The 27,055-nt window shown below is 40.1% G+C and overlaps 1 protein-coding gene across 6 annotated transcripts in view; it reads right to left on the minus strand.

The window, feature by feature from the left end:
• Positions 1-27,055, minus strand: part of ARNT2 (aryl hydrocarbon receptor nuclear translocator 2) — a 109,622-nt gene that overhangs the window by 22,945 nt on the left and 59,622 nt on the right. For 4 of the 6 annotated variants that reach the window (XM_089539073.1, XM_089539072.1, XM_089539071.1 and 1 more), the window contains 4 exons: positions 19,236-19,312; positions 14,411-14,545; positions 11,846-11,920; positions 6,258-6,409 (listed from right to left, as the gene is read on the minus strand). In XM_089539073.1, the coding sequence (XP_089395199.1) occupies positions 6,258-6,409; positions 11,846-11,920; positions 14,411-14,545; positions 19,236-19,312 (439 nt within the window). Of the gene's footprint in view, positions 1-6,257; positions 6,410-11,845; positions 11,921-14,410; positions 14,546-19,235; positions 19,313-26,974; positions 27,020-27,055 lie in introns of all 6 variants that reach the window. The other 2 variants (XM_089539070.1, XM_089539068.1) reach the window with 1 other exon arrangement.

The raw sequence follows: 27,055 nt of genomic DNA on the forward strand, positions 1-27,055 counted from the left end.
TAATCAAATGGATTGCTAGGCTGCTGTAAACTCTAGTCCTAACTAGTATTTTCTCGTATTTGTTATGTAGGACCTAAATATCTTAAAAGGCACCAGATCCTGTCTGATCTTAGAAGCTATGCAGGGTCAGCTTTGAATAGTACTTGGAAGAGAGACTGCTAATGAATGTCAGCTGCTATAGCTTTGTTTCAGAGGCAGGAACTGGCACAACCACCTCTGGGTATTCCTGGCCTAAGAAAACCCTACAAAATTAATGGAGTCATTATTAGCTGACTGGGGACTTGAAGGCGTATACATGCAGATTCATTATACTATAGTCCAACTATATACACATGAACTGTGTTCAGGTAAATCTAAAATAAGAGTGGGGTTTATTTGCTCTGTGCTAAAATGAGTTTAAAAGAAATTTTTAAAACTCTTTTAAAAATACAGATTAAAAGCCCTTTTCTCAGCAGCCATCTGATTGTCAAAATACTGCTTGTATAAAAAGGTTGTTTGTCTGCTAATAGAGAGAGCCAGTGTGATGTAGTGGTTTTTGTATTGGACTAGGACTCTGGAAACCAGGGTTGGTATTCCCACTCTGTCACGGAAAACCCTTTGGGTGAACAATGACAGGTCGCACTCTCTCAGCCTGAGAGGAAGGCAAGAACAACTGCCCCTCTGAGCAAATCTTGCCCAGAAAATGCTGTGAAAGGTTTGACTTAGGGTGATCATAAGTTGGAAACGACTTGAAGGCATGCAACAACTGCTAATGGAAAGACACCAGGAAGGAAGCTGCTCTAATCTCATTAAATAGGGAGATGGCAGCAACTACCAAAATAGGTTCACTTGACGGAGAAAGCCAAGTGGAATTGGCTTTTCAGGAAGGATAATAATGGCCAGGCCTTTCCTTTCCTTTCCTCTTCTACAGCTTGGTAGCAGGGCTGCTCAATGGGTTAAATAATTCTCTGAAGCAAGTGTTTTATTGACGGCTCTGTGAAACTGAGCAAGGGAACTGACTTTCAAGGACCATTTTCATTGGCACTTAACTGCTATCAGTATAAAAGATGATCTTCAAAATAGTTTCAAATGCATTATTACAAATATTGGAAGGATTGCAACACATGTGGAGGTTATGTCCTCTGGTAGGTTCATTTTGGGGCAAATGCTTCAAAGAAATTAACAATACGTAGGACCAAAGAAAACCTCACCAAGATTTCAGTACTGGCAATTTTGTATGTTTTCCCCTCAAAGAATTTACTGTACAGATTATACTGCAGAAGATATTATTTTACATTCCTTTGCAGCAGTTAGAATAATAATTATGAACCACTGGGAAGGTTCAGTGGATATCTCTGAAAGCTTCATTTCAGAGGTTTTGGAATGATTTATTAATGGGTAAATTCACCTCCACTAGTGTCGCTCAAAGTGACGGTCCCTGGACCAGCGCTGGTTCCTAAGCCACTGGCCAGTCCCTGGCAAGTTTCCAGAAAAGAAAGATATAATTGTTCCTAAGGGGCAAAAATTTAGTAGTGGTCCCTGAAACACTGTGAAAAAAGTGCTGGTCCCTCGATTCCAATAGCCTGAGAAGCACTGACCAACAACATGTGAAGGTTGTAAAAAATCATGCAAACCTGGAGACACTTTATGTAACTATCCCATTTTGCAGTATGTCAACCATACATCCCCAAACCCCTCTAGATCATTGTAAGATTTTGCTGGCCTAAGAGAAAATCATTTCGGCTCCAAGGTTTTCCATTTCGGTGTTCTGAATAATAACTGAAGTTATGTTTTATTGTTTTCTTTTTTTTTCACCAGGCTATGTTTGGCTCATGCTCACTGTATGGAACAAAATAGATATAAAAATAAGTTCCAAAAAAGTAGCAGATGTGTGTGTGTGTGTGATCGATATGCCAGGAAAGTCCAGAGTGGTGCTACAACCATGGGAGACAGGTTTTTGTAATCAAAGGGCCAATGGCTCCTATTTTCTCCCCTTCAAAATCACGGCAAGAAATTTCAGCAATAAATTCCCTTTTCAATTTAAAGGGAAGCACATTAGAGAAAAATGCTTCAGCACATTGAAGACGCAGCTTCTAGGAGATTTCTCCAATCTCATTTGAAGCCTATCAAGAAGGAGAGGAAATACTGTCATTTGAATGCATAGAGGTACCTTCCAGGCAATAGCCTTAATCCAATTATGAGAACTTTGGACATAAATTAAAATATGCAGCAGCAATGGAGCCAACTTCAAAAGAAATATACACATGCAGTATGGGGGGTGAGGAGATTAAATGAATTGGAAAGGAGACAAATCAATTCAAAATCACCTATAAATTGTCCCAATTGCAGATATAATCTGCATCTAGTGTCAGGCACGGTTAGGGAAATGCCAGAAAAGAGCTGATTTGAAACCTGTACTGCAGGCTCATATACATTTCTTCCGGACAAGTAACAATTTCCAATCACCATGCAGAGCTTGAAAACCTTAATTTGGATTATAGTTCCCAGAATCAACAATCAGAAATGTTACGAACCATGCTGGATAAAAGATTTGGGAAGTTGTAGCACAAAAAGTATCCACATCAGATCCTGGGTTGTTGTTAGGTGTGTCACTGATTAAATAAATCTCAGTCCATTATTAACTTGCATTTCAATTTACCAAATGAAGCTTAAAAAAACTTTGAAGATGACGTACTTTATTTTTTGATATGTATATACGATTGCACTAATTTCCCATACAAGCAAAGTCATGCTCAAAATTCTGCAACGAAGACTCCTCCTTTATTGATTTAACCAACTGATTGACCATACAGTAGACCCGTGGTATTGACTGGACTTTGGTTCCAGGACATCCCATGGATACCAAAATCCATGGATGTTCAAATCCCATTAAATACAATGGCATAGTAGAATGGTGTTCCTTATATAAAATGACAAAATCAAGGTTTGCTTTATAAAATTTGTAAGTTTTTAAAAATATTTTCAAGCTGTGGATGCTTGAATCCATGGATAAAGAATCCATGCATACGGAGCACTGACTATATATTGTAATCCCAGTATGCATTCACATGGATATATGTAGGGCATTAGTTATCTGAAGAGCTTGGAGAAGTTTGTTCGGACCAAAGCTTCCGAAACAGCTTCTCGAGGCCATGCTGGCTGGAGAATGTTAGCATTTATAATCCAAAAAATTACTTTTACAAATTATGATTATTCTGAGGTTGGATTATTATGGCATGCTCTATATGAGAATGTCTCTAAAATCTGTACAAGCTCAGACACTTCAGCAGGTTCAAAATAGGAGGGCAAACGGATTATATAACATCAGAGTACTTCAAAACAGAGCATACCATGTTAAGCCATTGCACTGGCCATGTTTTCTTCCGTTAAAAGTTACACAAAGTTAATAGAGAAAAGGAGAAGGCTGGGATTGTACACTGAACTTTGCTTTGGAGCAAAAAGTAACACAAAATGCTAAACACTAAATGCTTTGCCTCTCCAGGAAGTTCAGTTTGGATATCTGTGCCCAAGATAAACTACTTTTTCTTTTTTCTTTTTTGCAGGAAAATAAGTGAACATTTGAACTTCACGGTGAGTTGTCTTTCCACACAAAAATCCAATTTGGAAAGCTGATGGCTTGCAAGCAGAAGGAAATATCAAATAAACATAATGGCCTGTCATAATCAGCAGCGACCCCTACAGCTCTGTGTTTTTGTTTTTCAAAACTATTTTTTCCATCTTGATAGTTTGGGAGAGTTTTTAAACATTTCATTCTATACAGAATAGTACAATAACATCCACAATGCACAAAAGCGTGATACCTTCATTGGACCAACCAAAATGCATAAAATATATGCTGCAAGCTTTTGAAGCTCCACTGACTACTTCATCAGGCAAAGATGTTAAAAATCATACAGGAGAGGGAAATGAGGATGTTAGTCACAGGCCTGCATTTTGTGAAGGTAATACAGATAACTCTTCCTTTTTCTCTACTGCCTTCTGCTTCACCAAGCATAATTGTCTTTTTTTAGTGAGCCCTGTCTTTTCATTATGTATACAACAGTACAACAGTCTCAGTTTAGTCATCTTGGCTTCTAGGGATAGTTCAGACTATTGCTCTAAGACCCACTTGTTTTTGTCCTTTTTAGCAGTCTATGGTAGCTGTAGAAGTTTTCTCTAACATTGCAAATGAGTTGATTTTCTTCCTTTCTTCATTGTCCAGACTTCACAGGCATACATAGTAATGGGGAATACTAGAGCACAAACCATCCTGACTTTGGTATTCAGTGATATATTTTTACACTTCAGGATCCTGTCCAGTTCCTTCACAGCTGCCCTTCCAAGTACAACTCTTCTTCTGATTTCTTGACTGCAGTTTCCACTCTGATTAATCAAGGTATGGAAAATCTTGAACTACGTCAATGTCATCATCTTCTACTTTAAAATTATGTTTATTGTCTGTGGTCATTATTTTTGTTTTCTTCGTTGATAAATCCTGCCTTAAACAGTCCACCTTCCCTATAGGGAGCTTATGTCAGTATATTCTCAAGAAAGGAGCTCAGGGCAAGCCTCAGCAATGTGCTCTGCTGGGGTGCAAGGAATCAAACTATTCGTCCATGTGGCATCCATTATCACACAGCAATTGAGCCAATGGTAAAATAGCCACCTGTAGGAACAGAACCATTGTGTACAAATACCAACCATAATAGCCTTTATGTATTTACAGATAACCCTCTCAAAAAGATGGAACACGATATAGAAATGATCACTATATGGCCATTCTAGCTCCTTCTGATATTTATATTTCTGCAGCTGCACTGCCAGCATCTCTTTAAAAAAGGAGGAATGTCACATACCCCTTTAATTGATTTCCTAGAAGAGAGCATTGACCTGGAGATGTGGCAGCAGCCAACCTCCATATTTGGATAATGTGACTGGATGTTTTGCTAGATAGGCTCATTGAGAGTGAATACAACAAGATCCAAGGAAGGCTATACCCTTTCATTTCTCCCAGAGAGCACTGCAAGGCCTCTACACACAGCCTTGAAAGGAAAACACTGGGGGGAACAGAGAGCACTAGCTAATTTAAACACCAGGCATTTGAAGACCTCTGGATAATACAGAAACAGAAGATTATTTGCTTCTACATTTTGCGCATGTGGAACAGATATTTATTTATTGTCAGATTTATAACTCTTAGTTGGAAACTATTCAAACTCTGAAGATGGCTTCCAGACTATCATAACAAAACTTTAAAGCAGCATTAAGAAACACACACAAACATTCACACACACAGGCCTAAAAACAGTGAACCAACAGTGAAAGATTAAAAACAACCCCCCCGCAAACAACTTAGCAAAAGAAAATTATCCCTTCAGCTTGATAGCTCTATTAAACGTATCTCAACCAGGTTTTTAAAAGTTCAGACAAGGTTTCCTTAGGACAAAGTTCAGTTATGAAGGCACCACCACTGATAAATCCCTGATCATTTTGTATCTTCAGTTTGGCCTCAGCTGACAAGGTGAATGGAAGCAGGGCGTTAGAGCAAAACAGAGGAGTTTAACAATAGTATCTGAAAAATTGTTTTTAGCAAAAGTAAATGGTATTTTGTGTCCCTCTTCTGTGTTTGAGTGTGTTCTATAATATGTATTCTTCTGGCTGCAGTCCATGAAAGTTAATGCATCTAAGTTTAAGCCATTAAAGTGCTGGAGAACATGTATGTACACCTCTGCATTACAATCATATCCTGGAAAACTTAGTAACTGTTCTCCAATTTCTGATTATAATAATTTAATGTTGCTAACCTTCTACAGCCAAAGAGTATGCACTTTGGCAGATGACTATGTGGCATTTGGTTATTTGTCTTCCTTCCCGATGCAAGGCCTGAGTTAGGGAACCTGGCAGTAGGGTACAGCTATCTTAGTCTTTGTGACTTCTGGTAAGTTTACAAATGGAAAGACAGATTAGCTTGAACTCTGATTGTTCCACAGTTCCCCTCCAACAGGAGCAGGAAGGGATACTGCAGTTAACCAGCCCAGAAGGACTCTAGTCATCCAAGCAGAAAACCAGGAATCATAGGATTTCCTCTCAAGTGTACACTCAGTAATATGCTGGGATTTACTTTCATGCAACATGGGAAATGGCTTGAAATACATCAACTGATGCCTACTGCAGATAGTATAAGTTTGTTTTTAAAAAAGAGAATGCAAAAGGAAACAAGGATATATTAAACAGATGTCTTATTGAGGAAGGCACTTGGGAAGTTTCAAAACACATACTTTACATTCGTGTTGGTGCATATGATGTACTCAATCTCATCTGAATAAGGATTCTGAAAAGTGAAGCTGCTCGTCCTGATTAACATCCATTCCCGGTTCTTGATACGGAAACGATACATCACAGACAGCACCTGGCCTTTCAGTTTCACAACCTGTAGAAGCCATTGGAAAAGTCAAGGTGAGAAAACTGCGCGTTGTGATGATGAATTAGGTATATCTCAGCGGTGAATGTTCCACTTATAGGGTATTATCCAAAAGTGGTTACAGGGGAATCTAAAATACAACTGAGACAATAAACAGTTCTACAAGACCAAAAAAGGGGGCTAGAGCATTTACTATAGAGAAGTCCCTCATTTACTCTACAGTCTAGGCACAGAGAACTGGCAAAAAATGGATATAATTGAAATGCAGAACTTATATTACTGTACAGTATATTATATTACTGTATAAGCACAAATATAAGAATGAATACCTGCATAGTACTATATTATAAGCACACAACAACACTATGAACAACTTCTACAGCCTGAGCCAGACTAGCTGGTAATGTGATATGATGGGCATCATCAAAAAAGCATCCACCCCTGCTTTGTTTTAAAAAAGCATTCCAAGTGCATGTTACAGTTTAGGAACTGTAAGAAGGCAAGAATGCAGAAGGTAGGTTGCATTCCTACCTTCTGAGTCTGAGAGAGTGTCACTTGCTCAAAGTCACCCAGTGAGTTACCATGCCTGAGCGATGATCCCAACCCTGGTCTCCAGAGTCATAGTCCAACACTCAAACCACTACACTACAAAATGAACTATAAAATAGTTATGCAACAAAAAGAACTCAGTGGCCCTCCCTAAGTTATAATAGCAACAATTTAGTTATACCTTGGTTATTGGGAAATGGAATTAATGATTAGTAGCTTTTTTTTGTCTCCCTGCTCCCATAATGAGTTGCTTCCAGGCTCTGCAACTAGTGAATTGGAATCTCAAGTGCCACCAGGAGAAGCAAAAGATTTTTACAGTTCTCAGAAATCCAGAGTAATGATGAAAAAAGAACCAAGAGAGAATGTTTTATTTGAGATAAAGCCCTGACTTCAGTCAGATGAGACACATCCTTTCAACAACAACTTTCTATTGCCACACCCCAAAAAGGGATCATAAATGAAACAGAACTTGTGTGTAAATGACCAGCTGAAGAGTTTCCTAATGGATATTAGACAGCCATCCATTCCAACCTTGATATAAAAATCTGTTTGTTGTTCTTGGCCTCCAAGTGTTTTGTCCAAACCTAATTTTTCCCACCCCAATGAACGACTTTATCTCCTCCAGGAAGTGAAAACTTTGTAACAGATACTGGCAACTGGCCAAACACTGCAAAAACCTTCCCTGGAAGGGTTTGCCTTACAAGGTCAGCAATTCAAAAATGCCCAGTTCTCAACGGCCTATCACACACCCATCACTCTCGAAATAATACATCAATTACCAGGTTTTTTGATGACAGAATCTCAATTTTATCTTACACGGCTGCTGGAATAATAAATCACAGATATTACAGCCATGACAACAGCCAGGGGAAAAAGGAGTGCTTATGATGACGAATAGGGAGCCACTGGATCCCTGCCACTTATTTTGGGAAGCAAAAAAGTCAGATTTATTATAGACAAGTATCTCCAGTACAACTAAAGAGTTCAGGAATCTGCAGGATGGGGGATTTTAAAAAAAGTGCAGTGTATAGATTTGCTTTTACTATGTATTTTATTGTATTAATTGTATTTCTGTAACCTGCCTCGATCTGTAGGGAGAGGCAGGATCATCATCATCATCATCATCATCATCATCATCATCATCATCATCATCATCATCATCTCACTGCCTAACACTAGACTGGGGCCCCACTGGCACTGCATAGTTATAGCACTATATTCCACTTTATCTACCATGGCAGCATTTCATGGAATCCTAGGATTGGAAGTCTAGGGAAAGGGCTATACAGAATTCTCATCCAGAGGACTCTAGTGCACAACACAACTACATACTTCAGGATTCCCCAAGATGTTGCTATGGTAGTTAAAGTGGAAGACAACACTCTCTGCATGGTTGACACTGACATTCTCACACACCTAGGGCATATATAAGTCTGTCCCTGGCTTACCACTCTACTAAATGCATCTGAGAAAGTAGACTTAAGTCTACAAAAGCTCATGCTGTCAGCTTCTTTCTTTAGATAGTCTCAACGGTGCTACAAGATCTCTCTCTATACTCTCTGCATGATGTAAATGGGCCTCCCAGAAGCAACACAACAGCATGGGCAATACCCAGTACTGAGTAAAAGAGCAAACTGGTCAACAATCTGAATAAGCCAATAATGATGAGCAACAGCTTGGTAACTAAAAGGAACAGTAGATGTTTCAATAATCAGACTGAGGACAATAATAGACTTGTTGTCATCATCATGCGCCTTCAAGTCATTTTCAACATATGGCAACCTTAAGATGAACAAATCTATCATGGAGTTTCCTTGGCAATATTTTTTCAGAATGCCCTTCTCAAAGGCTGAGAGAGTGTGACCTGCCCAAGGCCACCCAGTAAGTTTCAGTGGCTGAGTGGGGATTTGAACCCTGGTCTCCCAAAATTCTAGTCCAACATTCAAACCACTCAACCATGCTGACTGTCAAGATATAGGCATGCACCCTGTGAAATAGCCAACCGGTCAGCAACATGAACAAGGATGATGATAAGATCCAAAACACAATGCAGAAGAAATCCAGTTTGAGACTGCTTTAACTGCCTGGCTCAGTGCTAGGGAATCCAAGGAATTGTGGCACCAGAGCTCTCTGACAGAGAAGGCTAAATGTCTCACAAAGCTACAGTTCCCAAGATTCCCTAGCACTGAGCCAGGGCAGTTAAAGTGGTGTCAAACTGGATTATTTCTGCAGTGTGTTTTTGATCTAAGACTAAAGTACTTAGCTTGGATTTAAGTATGAAATAACTGTTTGGAAAATCCCACCTTCACGAAATTTATCATATCTCCTTTTTCCCAATAAATATCCTGAATATGCAAGCAAAATATTTAAGGGAACAAACTCAGAAGATTTTTCAGATTTCATATATAACCTTAGCAAATTAGCTATCAGAATTTCTACTAGTAAATTAATCAGGTTTTAATTCCAGTCATGAGTAATATGACTCACTGCTAAATATGTCAAGAAGGGCGTCTGGAAGGTGTTCTTGGTCACATGCAAAACTACTTGGCCAAACTGGAATTAATTTGTCCTGCAATGACAAGAATTCTGATGGTACTCTGGAAACCCAAAGCTAGAATTGGAATTGCTTCCATATGTTGGTCTGTTTCTGCTGTATGCTCTATGTTATATTTCAGTTATTTGCATCCAGAGCCAAAGCATGCAGGAATAATACATTTATTCTTGGTGATTTTAAGTAAACAATTTGGAAAATATTAATTTTAGTATGGGTGGTATTTTCCAAAAGCAATTAACTGATAACATAAATATATATAGCCTGGCAGAAACGGGCAGGAAAAAATGCCCTGAATTCTGTGATGACAGTTAAGCCAACACATTGTGTGTATCTGAAAATCTTGCTTTTGTTTTAACAGTCTGAAGAATAGTAAGTGTCAATATGGAACAAGATCTTCTCCATGGCAGCAAGGAAGTGATGCAACTATCTATAGCAGAGGTGGGAACTGCACAGTGCTCCAGATGTTGTTGAACTACAAGTCACAGCACTTTTTACCACTGGCCATTCTGTAAGGTGTGCTGGGAGTTGCAATACTTCAACACAAAGAGGGACACAAAATTCCCACTCCTGTTCTAGAGGGACATCTACCTCCCTGCTTCCTCAAACCGCTTTAGCATATTCTGATTGATATCTCTGGCAAATCTTGATTTTAGTTTATTTTACTGTTGCACTCTAAGATTTTTATTTCAACTCTGTACAGCCTTTCGCTGTTGTTTTGTCTAATGATGGGGAATTTGTAAAAGTGTATTTTGCATAGAATGATGGGAACGAATGTGCAAGGTCTAGTGTTGTTGCATTTCTTGTGCTGTTCTTGCTGTTAAAGTAAAGAAGTGTGAAGCAACATTAGGATGTTATCTTCCAATGAATGTATTATGTATTATGTAGACGACTGCTACATAACAACAACAACAAAATCATTAAAATATAAAAGTCTTGGAGGTTGTATCCATATATTTATCAACATGTTATATGAGCGGGTGCTGAAAAGTTCTCAGCCTTACCAAGAAGGGAATGACCTGCAGTCATGAAACTTACATGCTATTCCATACACTTACTCCAAAGTTCGATACACTTGGCACATCCTTTCTCAAGTTTCTTTAACCCTCCCAAATAAAAATAAATAAATAAATTCTGATGTCTGGTCACTGCTCTGAATATCACATCAAATTATTCGAACATTTCCTTCTTTTTAAATTCTTTTTAAGGTGTGGAAACAAGAAATAGTCAAATGGAGCAAGATCTGGTGATTAGGTAGATGGTCTATGCATTCAAACCTCAAATTCTTCAGAACATCTACTACTTTGCAGCTCTGTGAGCAGGTGCATTGTCTTGCAAAACATTTTTCTGTTGCTTCCCTCACAATTTTTCCTTCAATGCTTCCTCTAGTCGGCACAGCAAGTTAGAGTAATATTCTGCATTAACTGTTTCACCCTTCCAAAGATAGTCATCAAAATATCCTTATCCCCCAAAACTGTGGCCATGACGTTTCTTGCTGACATCTGAGTCTTGAATTTCTGCAACAATGAAGAACCCAAGTGCCACCACTTAAAGGACCATTTTTTTGGTCTCCCAATCATAGTGATGGAACCATGTTTTATCAACAATAGTGACTTGCTCCCCCCCCCCCAAAAAAAAAATCACCAGATTACTCAAAAGGCTGCAAAATCAAATTGGAAGTATCCACTCAATTTCATTTCCGGTCAACATTCAATCATTTCAGCACCCACTTGGCTGACAGCTTCTCATAGCCAACTGCTCATGAATTATATTCCTGGGATATCTCTAGTGTCTCAGCAATTATTTTAGTTGATATTCATCGATCTGTCCAAATCAAATAGTGAACATGTTCAAGAATTTCAGGAGTTGACTCTGTTGATGGCCTCCCAGACCCTGCTACATTTTCATTCTCAAAATCTCTGTGCTGAAAGTTGACAAACTACTTCTTCAACGTTGCGTATGGTGGGCACTTGTTACTCAATGTTTGCATCATACTCATGGATTTTCTTTTGAGTTTTCTTCTGCAGGAACATGAACTTCATGACAGCCTGGAGTTCAGCAATTGAAAATTCCATACTTTTTGTTGGCATGGTTCTATCAATGAACTGAAAAAATTCAGAAATTAGAGCAACGATCCTGCAAATTGGCAGTTTACAATACAAAAGAACAAACTACAGTGACAAAATTATGCTCAGATTTTGAGAAGTGGGTTAGGTTAAAAACTTTTCAGCATCCCCTCATAGTTCAACTGCATAATTCAACAGCCATTACATTAAAATACATAAGAAGGGGCTGAAGGCAGAAGGGTGAATGCAATAAACCTGAATAAATAAGCAGAACATTACCTGTTGGAAGCTCTCCCTCAAATGGCTTTGATCTTCTGGATGGCAGAATTCTAAAATGTCTTTCCCCAAAAGATCCTAATAAGTCATCCACAAAAAGAGAAGAAAGGTGGTGAAGAAGTACACAAAACACAACAAAACAAACCTAAAATAAAACACTTGCCAAATGCTCCAAGGCATCAGAGAACCAGTTTTGGTAAACTTCAATATGTGTACAACACTTTCGACAATATGGTGCTCTCTATAGAGATTGGAGACTATAATAATGGTTTATTTATATTTCCCGCCTCTCCCGAATGGATTGAGGCGGGGTTTCAACCAGTTAAAACAGATACATCAGAATTAAATACATTTAAAATACATTTTAAGAATGCATCGATAAAATAGTACAGTTAATATAAAGCTAAGTCCATCGAGTGGTAATGCAACAATTTATCCAGTGATATAGTGATGATATTACAACAGGTCGGGTGGATAAGCTCGCCGGAAGAGATCTGTCTTAAGTGCCCTCTTAAAAGAGTCTAAGGAGGTAATAAGACGGATCTCTTCCGGGAGGTCATTCCATAGTTTTGGGGCAGACGATGTAAAAGCTCTTTGAGAAGTCGATATGAGCTTAGTTGGAACATGTTCTAATACATTCTTTCCTGTTATTCTAAGAATGTGGGGCGGATTGTGTAGGGAGAGGCGTTCCCACAAGTAACCCGGGCCCAAGCCACGTAGGGCTTTAAAGGTGATAACCAACACCTTGTACTACTTCATTATCAGCCACTAACCATGTTGGTTGGAGCTGATGGGAGCTGTGGTCTTGGACATATGAAGGATAGCAGGTTGGGGAAGATTAGTGTACCATCTTACAATGTGGATACTGTTCCTGGGCCCACCAGAGGTTTATGTGTGGATAAAACACTGCACAGGGGCTGCATGGATCTAGTCCAATGATGCAGACCGAAACCAAATGTCCATTAACCATTGTAGACAATAACATTATGGTTCACAGCTGGAACAGCAGCTCTCTAGAGCAACCAGATTTATTTGATGTGAAAGAGTAATAAAGGCTTACCTGGTAGTATAAAACAGTACAATCTATATTTTATATCTGAGCAACTCATTTGCCAGAGCAAAAGTAAAGGCAGCCTTGCTCCATGCTTCTGTCCCTTTGATACTCAACTGCACAAACTGGTCCCTACCAATGCTTTTTCAACAGGTCCTCTCTCTTGTTTTCCTTAACAAACCTAATTATCACAGTTTCCAAATTGCTCTTGAAACTGGTATGGCCATTTTAAAAATACAAATACAACACGCACTCAGACCAGGGTTTGTGTTTCTGCAGCTACTTCCAACCTCAAAAATACGATAGAGAATAACATCACAGAAGCAAATAAGCTGCACCGAAATCTGTTTCTCAGTAACCTGAATTAGGATCAGAACCATAAACCTGGAAGCTAATTTAGGCTTTCATCTTGTTAGTGCAGAGTTGCCAGAATGAAAGCCTGACAGGGCTCCTGTACCTTTAGCAGTTGCAAAGAAGAAGGAAGTTTGACAGGTGATTGCTGATGACCCACATCTGCTGAAATGCCCTTTTTTACACAGCGACTAAAGGTACAGGAGCTTTCTCCAATTTTTACTCTGGCAACCCTATGATAGTGACTTACATGCCTGCAAATGTAAGTGGTTCATACATTCGTGAGCCGCCTTTTGGATGGAAAGCAGAAACCTATTACCTTACCCTTGGACTCTGTCCAAAAAACTCCCAGCACAGCAGCTGTCAAACTGTGGAAAGGCCTCCTGCTGCTGTTGCTTACAGGCGGGGATGGTTATTCCAACCATGAAGATGTGGCTGCTCTGGGCTCCCAAGGGAAGGAAAAGGCAAGTGAGGTCAATCTGAGAGCACACTTTAATTTCTCCCTTCCCAGCCTGACTTAAGGCCCAAACAGACAGGCCAAAATAAAGCTGCTTTGGGTCACTTTGGAGGTATGCTGTTTAAATGATGTGTGTGTCCACAGAGGCCGGAAATCGCACCAAAGCCACGCTCCAGTCCTAAGGACTGGAGCACAGCTTTGGCGCAGCTTCTGGCCTCTTCAGATGTGTGTGTCTTTTAAACAGCATACCTCCAAAGTGACCCGAAGCACCTTTATTTTGGCCTGCCTATTTGGGCCCTTAGCTAAGCCCAACTTCTCCATGGTCTGAATTGCCTCTGCCCTCCCTCCCATCCTTCCCCATTGGTAAAGGCCAGCAGAAGAGGTCCATCTTTGGGCATGACATATGCAGGGCTGTGAGAGGATATAAAATTGTTATATATGATCTCAGCCATAGCTTTAAACTTCTGGAGGTGCCCAAGTGGCCATAAGTATACACATATACTTGGAATCAGATGCTGTTTATCTTCACAGAAATTATTTCTGAGTAGATATGTAGCATAATTTAGTGTTAGAATTGTGTCCCCACCTCTCATTTTCCACTATGTATCTCTGGAATCATATTTTCTTGTTTCTGACCATGATCCTTCCTTAAAGAAAGAGATGGGAGATGAACTCCCAAACATTCCACCTTCTGTAAAAAAGAACAAACCTGAGGTTGGTAGCCAATAACACTGATGCATCTTGGGTCAACAAAGGTGATGATTCCATCTGAGTTGTGCCTAGATAAAAATTCTGTGGGGACCGACATGCCATTCATGTCCATGCACACTGGAGAACTGGTCACCTGAAAAAAAGAATTAGGGATGCTCAGCAATAAGAAATGGGGTGGAAAATCAACACATCAAGACTGTCTTTATAATAGCAAAATCTATTGGCAAGTCTTCCACTTTCTAAAGAAAGAGTGGGCAATTGTACTGCTCCAATTGGTTTTGCCCCGCACTATCATTCACCCAAGCAGCATGCAGAAGGATCTGTTTTAAAGAAATATAAAACTGTATCAATATGAATCAGCTTGGAATGCTAGGTTTGAAAATTAATGCATTAATGTGAAACATTAGAGATTGGGAGACTAATCTATTGCCATAAATGGAATCACTTAGTTATTGTTATTGTAGTAGTAGTTATTATCATCCTGCTCTTTTCCCAAAACTGACCCCAGAGCAGATCAAAATATTAAAAAAAAACATTACAATTAAAAGAACAGTACAATTAATATAAAATACTAAAAGAATAGTATAATTAAAAACAGATAAAAGTGATACATAGAATTTAAAATAGAATTAAATTATTAAAATATTAAAATAGATTACTAATTAAAAGAATAAATTACAGTTTTAAAAAGATAAACGTGTTTAAAACACCTTAAAACAATACAACACCCCAGCCCGTTCTTTTAAAACATTTTAACCTGCCAGCGGAACAAGCCATAGGATTCACAGAGAATGGCTGGGAGGTTGTCATTTTTAACCCCTAGGGACTCATGCTGTTATTGGATACATCAAAAGTGCTCTTTTTGCCATTTTAAAGTTATTTCTCCCAAGGTAGCTACTTTTTTTCCATATGGCCTCAAACCTCAAAATACAAATTATCTTGGGATGGTGGGAGTCCATCATATCTAGAAACTATAAAATTGGGAAAGGCATGGGATCTCAATTGAGTTTTGTCACAGATTTACATTGCTTTTCTCTTCTTTCCACCTCCCCCATTCACTTAACTCATCAAAACCCTTGTTTGTTAAAGGAGTGATGTTTCAGATTGCCATCCAAGGATTTAAGCATCAGCAGATGACAAACCTCCATTGTCCCCAATGAGCTGAGACATTAGAAACAGCCCAGTGGTGTGCACATTCCCAGTGGTGGCGTGTATATGTAGCCGCACTGCTACTAAGGACAACAGGACGTCATCTGAAGTCCCACTGTCCCTAATGGCAGTGTGGGGACAATGGGACTTGAGGTCCTGCAGATTTTGGAATCCATGGGGCAGAGGGTCTGGAATGGATCCCCACAGATATCAAGGTCCCAATATAAGGAACAATTTGTTCATTTCAGATATGTAACAAGCCTGCTATTTTGTACAAATCTTTAATATTTATTAATTAATTAGTTTGTGTAATTTTGCAATGTAATATTAATGAAATAAAGTTATTCTTGCACTCATTCATTTTATTCTTCATGTGTTTTACATATCAGAAATGGAAGTAGCAATCCTATAACTAGTGAGTTAAATTTCACAGAGTTCAGTGAAACTTACTTCTGAGAAGAAATGAGGGAGGGCATGGATTTAGCTACCTGAACCTTTTAGCTCCAAGCTAATAGCTCCAACCTTACCAAACCTTTCCACCTATGTGAGCTACTGAAGCAGGGGTGTGGTGGGGGTGGGAAGCAGAATGAGAAAGGGGGAGAAGAGGAAGCCAAGAGAGAAGGAAATGGTGGTGATGGTGAAGAAAACATTTAACTTAATTACTCAAGCGTCTAGCTCTACATTAACAATAAATATACTAAAGGAGTACAAATGGGTTCATTGCATTTACTATATACCAATAAGTATATAAGAACAAGAAAATATAATTTGTACAAATTAAAGGAAAACTGAAGAAGTCACAGTGGCTACTCCTTACTCCACAAGACTCCAATGACTTCTACACATGCCAATAAAGGGATGGGGAAAGCCTCCAGTTTTAAATGGCCTGACATAATGAAAAGGCTATAATTACCTAAGGGATTCCTGCTGAGCACAGAATTCACCCCCAGCCACATTTCATCCATCCATCCTCTCACTATTTTTTTCTCTTCTGTGTTCTCATGCTTTAAAAATGCTAAGACAGCAGGCATCTTAGAACAACAAATCAGCACAGAGCCAAGTGATGCATTCCCTTCAGTTTTAATCCTTTGTCTGATGTCTCCTGTCTTATTCTTTCTGGGAGTGAGAGAGCCACCCATCTTCTAAAAGAATTCCCAAAACCTAAAATAATTGTTTTGTTAAAGTGAAGGATTAACTTCTGTGTCAATCTGTGAAGCTACTGTTTTTTTTTTTTTGGGGGGGGGGGATGATGGGGAATCTGCACAATAATTATTTTCCTAAACTATAGCATGACACTAGTTTCAATACGCCCAACTGACATTTCAGGGGCGATAAAAGTGAGCTCTGTGGGCCACATGTGGCCCCAAGCCCCATTTCCATGGATCCCATAGCCTTCTGCCAGTCTCCAACTCCCCAAATTTATAATTGTTTTGCATGGCCTTCTGGTGGTTTTGCCAAAAACCTTGCTAAAACACCCCCCCAAATGGCTGCAAATTGCATGCTCATCCAATGCCTTCATATTCAGAAATATATTGGAAGGTACCCTGTGTCACCCTTGGACATTATTTTGGGTGATATATGTACACCTTGGGATGGAACAAGTGGGTGCAGCTTGTAATGGCATATGTGTGTGTGTGGGGGGGGGGAGAAATCCTTGCCCCAGTTGGCCATTCCTGTCCTATATGAATGAGCCAAGATGAGCTCTTATGTTCCATTCCCCCTTTGCACTCTTTTAAACATGCAAGAAGAATACCGTATACAGTATATTAGCCAGGATAAAATCTTGGTTTCAGACAAAGTTCCATGTCAAGTTTTGACATTGCTGAGAATCACATTTCATTTAAAACTGCAGAGGGACAGATGTATTTATCTCTTTCTGTGGCATCTCCAAAAGAAGAAGGAAAGAAAAAACTTGCAGATTGTAAATGAAACAAAAAAGTCTGGGCTTTGTATACATTACAGAAAAAGAACAATGATTTTTGAGCAAAGTACTTAAACGATGCTGTATATTCAAATACTTTAAGACAGAACTCTGAAAAGTTTTTTTTTTGGGGGGGGGTGTATATGACTCCCAGAATCCCCAGACAGCATGCCCAGGGTTAACTTTCTGAGCTCTGATTTAAGACCAATGCACCTAACTCTTGGCTGCAGTGAGATGGATCCTGGCAAATGGAGGGAATAATGACAACAGTGGAGACTTTATAAGAAAATCTGTGAATTCTTGACAAAGGCTGCAAGCAAGATCTCTTTTCTATGACCTCTCCTCCACACCCCACAGTGCCAGATCAGTTTCTCAGGCACAAACAGCACGTATGTTTCTTTTTTTTTTCTTTAACATTGTCCCCTGAACAGCAAGAGTGTCAGGATGCCAATCTGAGGATTAAGAAGGTCACTGGCTTCCAGCTGGATGATTTACTTCCTAGAAGGAAAAATAGTCCATAATATATGCTCTCCCCATCCCCTGGCAACTTCTTTATGATTAAATCGACCCATCTCCCAGTGTATGCTATGACCTCTTCAGTCACTCACAGCATTCCTTATGTAAGACATGTTTGATTGCTCCATATGCAACAAGACCTATTTCTAGATAATAGTTTATTTTGGCAGCTGTTATCATCTGCAAAAGAAACTTCTTGGGTCACATCTCCACTCTCCTTGGGACTTTTTAAGCTTTAAATTTAATCGGGATTATGACTGCAATGCAGAGATGAACAAGGAAGTTGGCCTCCCCAAAATCATGGAGACTAAAACCTGAACCACACACTGTAGGTTTTAAACATACACTTAAAACATTGAAATGGGAACATAAGAGACAGGGTCACACACCACATTTAAGGATAGGAGATTAGCTGAGGGGGCAGCAGGACATGTTCAATGGAACATAGACAACATCTGAATCTGATAAAACCACAGCCATGGTGGTGTAGTGGTTTTGAGTGTTGAACTAGGATGCTGGGAGACCAAGGTCCCACAGGTTTCATCCCTGCTCAGCCATGAAAACCCACTGGGTGAACTTGGGTAGATAATTCTCTCATCCTCAGAGGAAGGCAATGAAAAAAAAATCTTGCAGTGAAAAAACTTTAATCAGAAAACTTTAATCAGAAACAACTTGAAGGCACACATCAACAAGAATACCCAAAGAGCCACTACTGGCCAAAATCCCCAATTTTCCACAATCATTGGTAAACTTATATTGCTGCTATGCAATATGTATCCCTCCCCCCAAAAATTTACCAATAAGATATTAGCCAGTTTGTACTGGGCATTGTTTGCTTTCTATAACCATCTTTATTTGTTTAGTGTATGCATAACTCCTTCTTCAGCCAGAAAACCTCCCAGTGTAGATTAGAAATTGCCTCAAGATTGCAATCTAAATTAAACATGACACAAAAGGAAAAGCGGATGGCAGTGGAGGAGAAGATTTAAGTCCAGCAGATACTGCTAGTTCTTCTCTCCCTCTGAAGCCAAAGCAGTGGCAGTTGGAGGTGAAAGAAGGACCTTTCATCAGCTGCTGGGCCTTGGCTTGATGGAGCAGCTGGGCCCATCTCTTCTTTCACTTGGGATGAAAGGATGGCATTTCATTAGTTTCTGATGCCTAATCATGAATTTAAATGAAATTCAACAATTCACAGCATTAATTTACTGAAGCTTCAAAAATACAGTATTATCTTTACCTGGAGTCTTCCTATCGCCACCAGGCAATATTTGCTGCCCTGTCCCACCTCAGCATCTTCTTCCGGTATAGTCATTCCTAAAAACAACCCAAAAATTAAAAAGGAAAAGCTTTATATAAAAAATGTCGTAGTTCCCTTGTATTCCTTTCAAGGAGCAAATTACACACTTATGTATGGGTTCCCACTGCTATTTTCTCTCACAACCACACTACTCTCATGTTTCCTGTAAATGGGATGAGGTGGCTTAATGGTTAAGACGCCAATGCTGATGATCGGAAGATCAGAGGGTTGGCAGTTTGAGGCCTGAGCACTGCATGATGGGGTGAGCTCCTGTCACTAGTCCCAGCTTCTGCTAACCAAGCATTTCAAAAGCATGCATATGCAAGTGGATTAACAAGTACCACTTTGGTGGGAAGTAACAGTGTCCAGTGTAGTTATGCTGTCCACACGAACATCAGAGCAGTCCTCAGACAATGTTGGCTCTTCAGCATGGTAACGGAGATGAGCACTGCTCCCTACAGTCAGTTGTGATTAGACATTCATGTCAAGGGACTACCTTTACCATTACTTTTTATCCCCAGTAAACTTATACCTGAGAGGATATTTGAACTTATATTCAGTGGTGCTATCTGTTCAGGATTTGGAGGCAGGGGTCTAGGCAAGAGCAGTGCGGAAGACACAGGCAATTGGGCTGGCTTATTACATTTTCAGGTGAATGGAGTAATATATATTATTGCATAAAGAAGAGGACCACCTCTATGTCCACAGCCTAATTACTCAATTACACAAATCTTTAATTTTCTTAATTCCAAGTTCACATCTGGACAGCCACTAGGAGTATGTCACATGTTTTTGTCCTGCAGCCCATTGCCAGGATCTCACAGATGTTCAGCCAGCATAGCCAATGGTTAAGAGAGTTGCAGTATTTTATTTATTTGATTTGTATCCCACTTTTCTCCCAAATGGGACTCAAAGCAGAGAACATCTCAAAACACCTAGTGGGTCAATAGTTCCTCAGCCTTGCTCTAAACATCAGGGTTTAGTCCCTGGTATCTCCAAGAAGGTGGACCCAAGACCTAAGAGAATTGCCATCAGTCAGACTAGACAATGCTGGGCTAAACAGAAAGCACTCTGGCAATTACAGGGTAGGAACTCCTGTTCTTAAAACTTAGGAGATTGTGGTTGCAACACACTCACACAATCTCTGGCCAGGGTATCTGAAAGACTACCTCCTCTAATATGAGACCATTCAAATGGATTATCAATGAGCTATTCAGGAGAATAACACAACCCTTAAACAACTACTCAGTTACATGGATACATACAATGACAAAACCCTGCCACAAACCCAGATGCCAACTTTGTCCCCATATCTTCTCTGGGAGAAATATTACTGGGGCCAATAATATCACCCACAATATCAGAGGTGCGTTTAATTGCTTTTCCTCCAATGTGATATATGCAATCTTTTGCCAGAAATGCCTCTCTACACCCTACATTGGACAAAAAGGACAGCCTCTATACAAGAGGATTAATGGACACAAATCTGACATTAGAAATGGCAATACCCCAAAACCAGTTGCAGAACATTTCAACTTTCCTGAACAGAACCGCAGTCCTTGAACAAGTAAATTACAAAGGAAGACTAGGAAGAAAAAAAACCTGAATTGAAATATATTCACAAGGTCCAATCCATTAGCAGATCTATGAACAAAGACAAAGACAATGGCTTCATGGCAAGCTATGTATATTAATGCAGGAATCCTTGCTACTGCATATATAACAAATGGAATCTTCTGAAAGAGTGTTTTGAACCCTAGGAAGCTGACTTTTGGTAGTAGGGTTTTGTTTTTTTGCCCCCAAATGTCCCTAAGAAGTATCGGGGAAACTTTGGAGCACATTCTCCCCTTCACCCTGGTCCATTTTAGGCTCAGAAATGGCTGTTTTCTAACAGGAAAAGACTGAAAGTTACCTTACCTGTCAATCTGGCAAAACTGCCAAAAATATAATGAAATTGTTCCCTATGCCCAATAGGGTGTTGGGGTGCATTTAACTTTTAAAAAGGCTTTTCCAGTCCCTTAATCCATGACAGGTGCCCACCTCTTTCAGTGGGTATGGGGAGAGGGTAATTTTGCTATGTTTTCTTAGGAAACTGTTTTAGGAGTATCCCCACAGTGGCCTTGCTTCATTGCTTTGAACTGTAACATAAGTACTCTACATTTTCTCTTTAGAAAAAACACACACACAAAAACAAATCAGCAACATATTTTGTCATACTGGAAGGAAATAGCAGAGTGAAAAAACATGTGGGTGTTTCATTATGCTTTATATTTTTCAACGTTTTAGTGGGATTTAATGTCATAAACATGAAAAGATTACAGACATGTCAGAATACTATTTTTGGTGCCTTGGGGTTGCACAAACATCAGTTGTTTGGTACATCTGTCTATTGCTCTTCTAAGTGTCTTAAGTAATCAGATTTCCCAAACTGAATTTTGGAGCCATAAACTTCCTATAAACGCCTGAATGATTTTAAGCTTTTTAAAACTCTGTTTCCCCAGAGTATCTTGGATTGATGTCACACTACAGTGATGCATCACTGAAAAACACATTTTGGCAGATTAGTCAGTTTAAAAAGAAAGTAAACTAGTGCTCCCCCCAACTGCTATTTAATTTAAAAGATGTTAATCTCTTCTATGTAGATAGGGATCTCTCTCTCTGTAGTCAGAAAACAGATCCTATGCATACTCAGGAGTTATCAACATTGAAGTCAATTAGATATTAATAAGACAGACAAGCAATGCTAGGAAAGTTCCAGCAAAGACCTGGAACTCTATTCCCAGTTTGCAGATTTGGGCCAAAATTTCCTGGGAATGTTTTGGGGTTGTATGAAGGCCCAAAATGACTTTTGCTCCACTCTTGTGATAAAATATTGCATAGGGCAAAATTGCTAGTGACTAGTCATTATTTATAAAGCACCTAAGGTTTGCCAAAAGCACACCTACCTAGACTTCTAATCTAAAGGCAAGTCTACACTAGGGACAAAAGTCCACATGGACTCCTTGACCTGGTAGTTGGTTAGTTATCTACACATGTCAGGAGAGGTTTTTCCCTTGTTGGTGCTGCTGTGGCTCATGCACAGTTGCTTGCTCTGACTTCAGAAACAAGGCAGCCGATCACAGCAGCTCCAAGAAGGGAAAATTCTTTCTGTAACTGGGAACTGATCTGGACTCTGGGGTAAATGGCAGTGGTTGCCAGGCAGCAATCTGTCCTGCCTCCCCATCTCCACCTTGAATCCAGGGCAGATCCATTGTCCACACTACAGAAACACTGGAGTATCCTGCTAGCTCTGGGACAGAGCAGACAGGCACAAAAGAGCGGCCTGAGTCCACTCTGGCTGGAAGCGGGTCAGGACCCCTCTGTCCACACATGCGTTGGATTATCCTGGCTCCTTTTTGATCTAGTCCAAAGGACCAGAGCACAGCTTCCAGCCCAAAGGAGAAGAGCACAGCTCCTAGCCCAAAGGACCAGAGCATAGCTTCCAGAATGCATGATCGGCACGCCTCTAAAGCGGCCGGAAGCCACTTCAATTGGCCCATCTGTTTCACCAATCTTGAAAACTGAGGTTTTAAAACCAAGATTAAGGTGGTATAACCTGAGTTCGGTGCAGATAGGGCCACACATTGTATGGCCTTATCACACCAGATCCAGGGATAAGTCTGCACATCCTGTGGCCTTACAGCACCAGCTTCGTGGGGGCAGGCAGGTGGGTTTTCTCCCTTGTATAGACAAGCCCTAATTTTGGGGATAGGCAGACTTCAAGGTTATAGGATATACTGCGCTTTTTGAAAACTGAGAACCACTAACCAGAATGGGCTTGTAAAAGACAAAGATGATGATCTGTACCCTGCTTTCTCCCCAAAATTGGGATTCAAAGTGGCTAAAAGATCTAGAATTAACCGAATTCTGAGCCCAGGGTGATGATGATTGTTTAAGAATGAATAAAGCTCAGTCTTCCCACACAAAGCTACTTTGTCTAGCTTTCTTCATTTCAGCACTACAATTCAGGGCAAATTACTTTTCTGGGGGAGGGGGGTTGTTTTTATCATTAATTTTTTTAAAAAAAATCTACAGCAATCATGGTTTTGAAAAGAGAGGACAACACAGCAAGAAAAAGAACTCATGACCAGGCTTGTATTTTTCATAGTCACATAAATGTTTCATGACAAAAGGCAAAATCCACTGAGAGAGAGGCTTCTGGCAGCAGAAGCAGTATGTAGTGGTAAGTGGTGGTCCATGGACCAGTACTGATCCATAAGCCACTGGCTGCTGGCCCACAGTGATTTTGTGGCATAGGATGAAACAGTTGTAACCAAAGGGCAGAAATATAGTTGGGGGGAAAGGGAGTGGGGATAACATGGCCTGTATGTCTTTGAGTGACTTTGGGATACAGGCAATTAGGATCAGGCCCATATTGGGAGGTACTGGATGTTGTTCCAGATGGTGGGGAATCACACAGTGGTTCATCCCCAGAAGATTCCATGGCTCTTATTCCAAGTTGATCTCTGGTAGGCAGACCAATGGCACTGTTGGGCAAAACCAAAACATCAGATTGCTATCCCTTCCTGGAAGACACAGAGCTGGGAGAAATCGTGTAATTCTGCCAGAAAGCTAAAACAAACACAAAGACACACACTGTGATAAAAGGAACCCCACCCTTCCAAGCCACTGCACAGTAGGTAAGTCGGAAGCACAGACCATCTTTATTGCAGACAGGCATTTTTATAGCCAGGAAAAAGCTGACAGTAACTATTTTACCCGTGCATGGCCTAAACTACACAATCACAATAAGGCTTTCAGCTTGGTTAAGCTTGCTACATTTTCAACACTTTTATTTTTGTCTATTGTCTTTTCAGTTAGCTTAGGAGCAGTATAACAATCGAATGCAACATCAAGAAGTTCTTGGTTCTCATAGGCACCTGGCTACAATTTCCCTTCAGCCTGATTAGCGAATTTTCTCCTTTCACAGTTTAATGATTTCAGCAGTTAGCACATTCCAGGAGCTTGTGAATTAGCAGCATAGTTTCCTAAATGCAAATGTGGCTTGGCTTGGCTTTGGCTATACTGCTGAATACAGATTTAAGGCTTAACACAGTTGATGCCATCAGGTGACTGGTTGATTATCCAACCACTAGATCCAGGCCTCATGCCTGGCCAAAGGTATACTGCTCTTGTGAATAAGGTTGTGGCCTTTTGATCTCCAAATATGTCTTGTCTTGGCTCCCTCCACTTTTACCAGCCACCAACCGCTCAACCTGCACACAGGCAGCCTTGTTAAAAAGCCAGATCCATGTAAATCCAAAGCAATGTGAACCAGTATCCAGAATTAAATTTAGCTGAGAAATGAGATTCACGATAGGCTGAGTATTATGGCAAGAAAAAAGTGTAGGTCTGCTTTTCTTAAAAGAAACTGGTAACATTAAAGCTATAACACTACACAATAGAAAATTTATTAGCTGTGTTATTCCATCAAATACATGAGTCATAAGAAACTGGCTCAGAATTAATCAACTCATGACTTAATAGACTCACTAATATGCCAAAATATGCTAAAATAGTCTCCTGTCACAGCTCAGGTGCTATTATTGGTAGGAATCCACTGTCTGTTTCTGGCCTGTATACAAAGGATTTTTTTCTTTATCTTGCCAACACTCACTAAGAATCGTTTTGTCTATTAACAAGTATTTTATGAGAACTATCACTTTTGTGATGTTACACATGCATGGATATATGGGCACAGTGGGAATAGTGAAACTGGTTGTAATTTTATGTGAACAAGAGTGAACACAATGGGCTCCTGAATTTCACAGCCTCACATCATGATAGGAAAGTCTTTGCGGAGGGATGAGACTTATTATTAGCAATCTTGGTGCAGATTTGTGCTATCATGGTTCAATTTCTTTGTCCAAAAGACTGTAGGCATCTTTTTTCTCTGGTGCTCCCCAGATGTGTAAGACAACAAGTTCCATCATCTTCATCATGCATGGCCATTGCTTATGTTGGCCAGGATGATGTCGAGTTGTGAAAGGTACCAGCTTGGGAAGGCTGATCAAGACTGAGGGACAGAGCAGATAGGCCAAACCTATGCTTTTCTGGCCCCGGTGCTCAGCTAGTTTGGTTCCTGGGTCAGTGCGGGGACAGGCACCTGTTCAAACACCCCTATAAATGCTGACGCAGGGACCCGGGACTGGAGTGCCGCACCATACCTGAATGGCCAACGATCTGTCAGACATGGAAACAGGGTGCCTGGCTGTACCCACATGGCCAGGCACCCTGTTTCCATGTCTGATGCAGTGACTGGGGGGGGGGGTCTTTTCAAATGGATTGCCAGCCATTAAGATAAGGAACACTGATAGAGGTGTAAAAAGCTCAGTTTGCAGTGGAGTTTCAAGGAAGCTCTGTGCAAAACCAGGTCTTTTTTTTATCCAAAGTAAAAAAAAAAGCTATTTATCCTGGGATCAGGCTGGTTCCTCTACATTCATGTCGAAATAGGCAGGACTGGATGTGATCCTACCCCAATAATTAGCCCTGCATCATCTAAACTAGACAATGTGAGGCTGTATGGACAACCCCTGAGTGTTCCATTATGGGAATGGGTCAGGGGAATATTGGCCAGTAGAAAAACTAGCAGCTGAGCTGGAAAGTTGTTAAGCAACTGATGTTGCTAAGAGGGATCACCTCTTATAAGAGCTGTCTCTAGTACGACCTTAGTGACCCTTCCCATACGAAAATATGAGGATTTCCTGACCTACCCTTCAGGGTTGTTGTAAGGGTTGCAAAAATGTATATGACTAGTGTACAATGCAACCATATATATGTCTATTCAGAAGTTAAGCCCTTCTGAGTTCAAAGTACAAGAGGAAAACTTAGTTATTCTTGGGGGACAAATTTTTACCCCCAGGATACCCCCCCATCCTTTCCACCATGTTATTTTGATCTTTCAGGCGTGGTGGGGGGGGGGGTAATATTGTGCTTGCCTACAAAAATCTCCACACAAAAAACACCATGCCTAGGGGTCTATGGTACCAGAGGAAGCCATTCCTCTGTTGGTTTTTCCAGCATAGGGAATATTTGGGATGGAGTGGGGTCACAGAATTCCCAAAATGGTCTTGGGGTCTGATGTGGTCCAGGGGCTGTACTTTTCTTTCTCTGGAGTCAAAAGAGTTTCTTCCAGATACATGTGTATAGGTTTTCAGTCTGTAACTGGAAATAAATATTTTCCCCCAGAGTGCTGGAAGAAGATGAGTAGACTAATGAAAACCCTGCTGTGCTAGTTTTCCCTGAGAGGCATGTAGAGTAGGGCTTGTAAGCATTAAAAACAGTAATAGGAAATGACCATTTTTCACTCACAGCCATATCCAACGAGTTCCATCATTAGTTGAAGCTGGTAGGAATTGCAATCTAAACATGTGGAGGGCACAATATTATCTACATACAGTATGTAGTCCACTAGACTACAATTCCCAGTGGCAGTTTGGACTTCAAATTACATCAGCCAATGCTAGAGACAGATAATTATCATCAACTGGGTGACTAGAGTTTAAGAAAGTGAATTTTTAGACTATAATCCATTCTAGTTTAGGAATTTTGGGAGTTGTGCTCTTAAAAAGGCAACTTTTTCAACCTACCTGTCTACAATGTGTAATCTAAAGAAAACCAACTTTTCTAACTTGTGTTACCTACAATCTCTGCTTCAGCAGTTACAATAAGCCGAGTCTGGACAGCTAGAAATAAAACAAAAATGAAAGGGAAAATGAACA

Source organism: Sceloporus occidentalis, unplaced genomic scaffold, assembly GCF_023333645.1.
Source record: "Sceloporus occidentalis isolate IW3139 unplaced genomic scaffold, rSceOcc1.0.p SCAF_9, whole genome shotgun sequence".
NCBI lineage: Eukaryota > Metazoa > Chordata > Lepidosauria > Squamata > Phrynosomatidae > Sceloporus > Sceloporus occidentalis.